Source organism: Olea europaea, unplaced genomic scaffold (assembly GCF_002742605.1).
Source record: "Olea europaea var. sylvestris unplaced genomic scaffold, O_europaea_v1 scaffold2900, whole genome shotgun sequence".
Taxonomy (NCBI): Eukaryota; Viridiplantae; Streptophyta; class Magnoliopsida; order Lamiales; family Oleaceae; genus Olea; species Olea europaea.
Window position 1 is genome coordinate 113,202 of NW_019247562.1, and position 3,200 is coordinate 116,401.

The 3,200-nt window shown below is 35.9% G+C and overlaps 1 protein-coding gene across 1 annotated transcript in view; it reads left to right on the plus strand.

Annotated features, from left to right (window-relative positions):
* Positions 1 to 265: 265 nt before the first annotated feature.
* The window catches only part of LOC111384368, a 12,480-nt gene continuing 9,545 nt past the window's right edge, over positions 266 to 3,200 (plus strand). The window contains exons 1-2 of the mRNA XM_023008644.1: positions 266 to 380; positions 622 to 828. Of these exons, the coding sequence (XP_022864412.1) occupies positions 266 to 380; positions 622 to 828 (322 nt within the window). The remainder of the gene's footprint in view (positions 381 to 621; positions 829 to 3,200) is intronic.

Here is a 3,200-nt window from a genome sequence, read left to right on the forward strand (position 1 = left end):
ATCGAATTCTCTTAAAATAATAGCTTATGAATTGGCATTTAAAGTTCAACTAATTCACCCCTATTTTCGTCATCTGGTAAGAGATAGCTACTAATTTTGCAAGTATAGCAAGTCATAAGTACATCTTTATAATATATAATGGCGTTTTCACAATTGATCAAGATAAGGTTCCATATCCCTGTTTATAAGCAAATGCATTATATCCTATTGCAGTATTATAACTACTTCTCATACTCTAGACTTTACTTAGAACCTTGAAAATAAGATGGTAAAGAGTGAAGGTTCTGAAAAACTCCATTTTCCTCGGTTAGTTAATAAGGAGAAAATAACAGTGAAGTTAATGAGCATTTATATGGAGTTGTCAAATTCTACACCTCTACGTCATTTGCAATCATTATTTTTTCTATGGAGATTATGTCATTCATTCTTGTTAATCTGAAAACATTCCACAAGAGTTTTGAACTTAATCGTATTGGTATTTCTGCCATTGGTCCTTTGACACCTCTAAATCCAAGTTTCAAAGAGAACTGAAGTCAGGTAATGTGAAATTTTCATGCATAATACCAAGAATCACAAATGAAAAATCATACAACTTATTCACAAATCCCAAAACATTCGAAGTTTCAAACTACTGGCAAGAAACTGAGAAGGTAGCACAGGTTAAAGTAAGAAAGCGAACCTTGTGCCAGGAATCACCCCAGTCACCTGACTCACCTCCGTTGGATTTGCTCAAGATTTATCAAAAGATTTATTTGCACCACTTCGTGAACGGTGAACCACAGGCCAAGATTGAAGATCCCAGCGGGTTGAACTTTGAAGCTATTTTGAGTTAGGGCTTGGGGCTGTATATGATCTCGTTTTTCAATTTAAACTGGTCTTGTTTTTTTATATAAAAAAAATAAATAAATTGGACCAAAACGAGGCCCCCTATGGTCCTGGGCCTGAGGCGCGGGCCTCACTCGCCTCAGCCCAGGATCGGCCCTGACTTCAGGCTCCAAAACAGAGTGTTGATGAAAAAATTCCAATCTTTTTCGCCCCTTTTTGGCCTAAATCGATCCATCTACGGGGACGAATTTAGGGAATTGAAATTTGCTATTTCTGGAGTATAAGTTTCTCCTTCCAAACAATCTGACAGAATTATCTTAACGTAATTTTGTATAGCGTAACAACACGATCAACAAGATCAAAAAATTAAATACGAGCCCACCGATTTTATGATGTTTCTTTCAAACGAAATTGCTCCCTCCAACGGTGCTAAAAGCGTGCAGCAATCGTTTCCTAGAATAGAATGAATTATGTCTCCGACGAAAGTAGTACATCAATCTGTAGGAGTTCTAACGAATGCAATGAAGTGTTCACTTCGAAAATAATATCAGAATGAGAGAGGGAGAATGAGATTCAATGACGAGAAATGGAGAGAATGTTTGCAATGAAAATGGTGTTATTTTTTCTAGCAGCGGAGCAAGCTATATATAGACTTATTCGTGACCATTCGAATATCCCTCCAGAACAATCGTCACTGTTTAGACAGCCTTCAAGATTCGAACAGACATGTTAGTTTAATACCGCGTCTATTAAGTCAGTTAATGATCGACTGTTTAATTGGTTAATAGTCGATTATTTGGTCGGTTAACAGACAGCTATTTAACAAACTATCCAGACCAAAAAATTACCCGAAAATAAGCCAAAGCAACTAATTTTCATTAAGTACCCCAAGAATTTTAATATTTACAATTTGGTCCAAAAATTTAAATAAACTTTGTCTAAAAAGTTAATATAGCGCAAGGATCCACCCGCACCCAAATTGGACTGGACTCAGACACGTGCTCGTGCCGTACAAAGCTTGCCGCACGGACGGTGACCGTGGCATGCGCGTGTTGGTTTATGATCAAACCCAATAGGATATAGTTCTTCCCCTTCGGAAGACTATTGGTACCACTTGGGGTTGAAACCCAATTCCCAGAATTCCACCATATAAACCATACCAAAGTTATATAACTTTTCTATGTGGGATAAATGTTTGGCAATTCAAATTATTCACTAATTCATAGTTTCAAATGAGTTACTTTGACATTAAATATTTCATTCAATTTTAAATGATTTTTGATAAATAAATATATCACGTTCATCACCTTGCGGAGTTTCCACTAAAATTTGAGTTCAAAGTTGACCCATTTCACTACCATTTTCCAATAGTCCTCCACATGAATGAAATATGTCGGCCTTTTCCAAACAAAAACATCTAATATTTTTTTCGAAGTGAAATTGAAGAAAACTGGATCGAGATGAGTAGCCAGACTTTGAACTTTCCCTAGTAAAGACTATCGAATTTACTTAGTCAATCAGTAGCAAGTTGTTTGGAACATTCAACCGTTCATGTAAACCTATAAAATAAAAGTCACACAATTCTCTTCTAACACAATTGGTTCTCACGTTTGTGTCCATTTTGGCCTTGGACACCTCTTAGTTCATGAGTGTTTTTAGAGAATTCATCTTCATCTAATTCTCTTAGAAGCAACCCATTCTCACCCACATAGATGGTTTCTATAAAGAGTATTCTGCTATACTCCACTTGAATGAATCAAGATATAGAATCCATTAAAAGCGTAATTTAACCTATTTTGTGGTAGTTAGGCACTAACTCATCATAGAAATGTGTAAGAGTAAAAATCTTCCCAGTGCGTACTAAGTTTTTCATAGTTCAGGTATCCCATTAAACCTAGATCTTGGGATCTCCAGTCAACTAGGTTGGGTTGCCACTATGAAAACTTTGGATTATTTTATTGATTTTAGTACCATCCCCTTTGATGAACTTTTGACTTGCTCTCTTATTAAACTTTTAGTTAGCGGATCCGTAACATTCTCTTTTGATTTTACCTAATCTATAGATAGAGAGCAATTGTTTAACAGTATTGTGTCTGCGACGTATATGTTAAGATTTACTGTTATACATAGCATTCTGTGCCCTACCAATTGCTGATTGACTATCACAATGGATATATATAGCATGCACAAGTTTTATCCAACAATGAATATCTTCTAGAAAGTTTCGTAGCTATTTGGCTTCTTCTCCAACTTTGTCTAGCGCAATGAATTCAAATTTCATCATTGATCTAGCTATACATGGTTGTTTTGAAGATTTTCATAATACCGCAGCACGTCGAAGTGTAAAAACACATCCACTTGTTGACTTGGAGTAT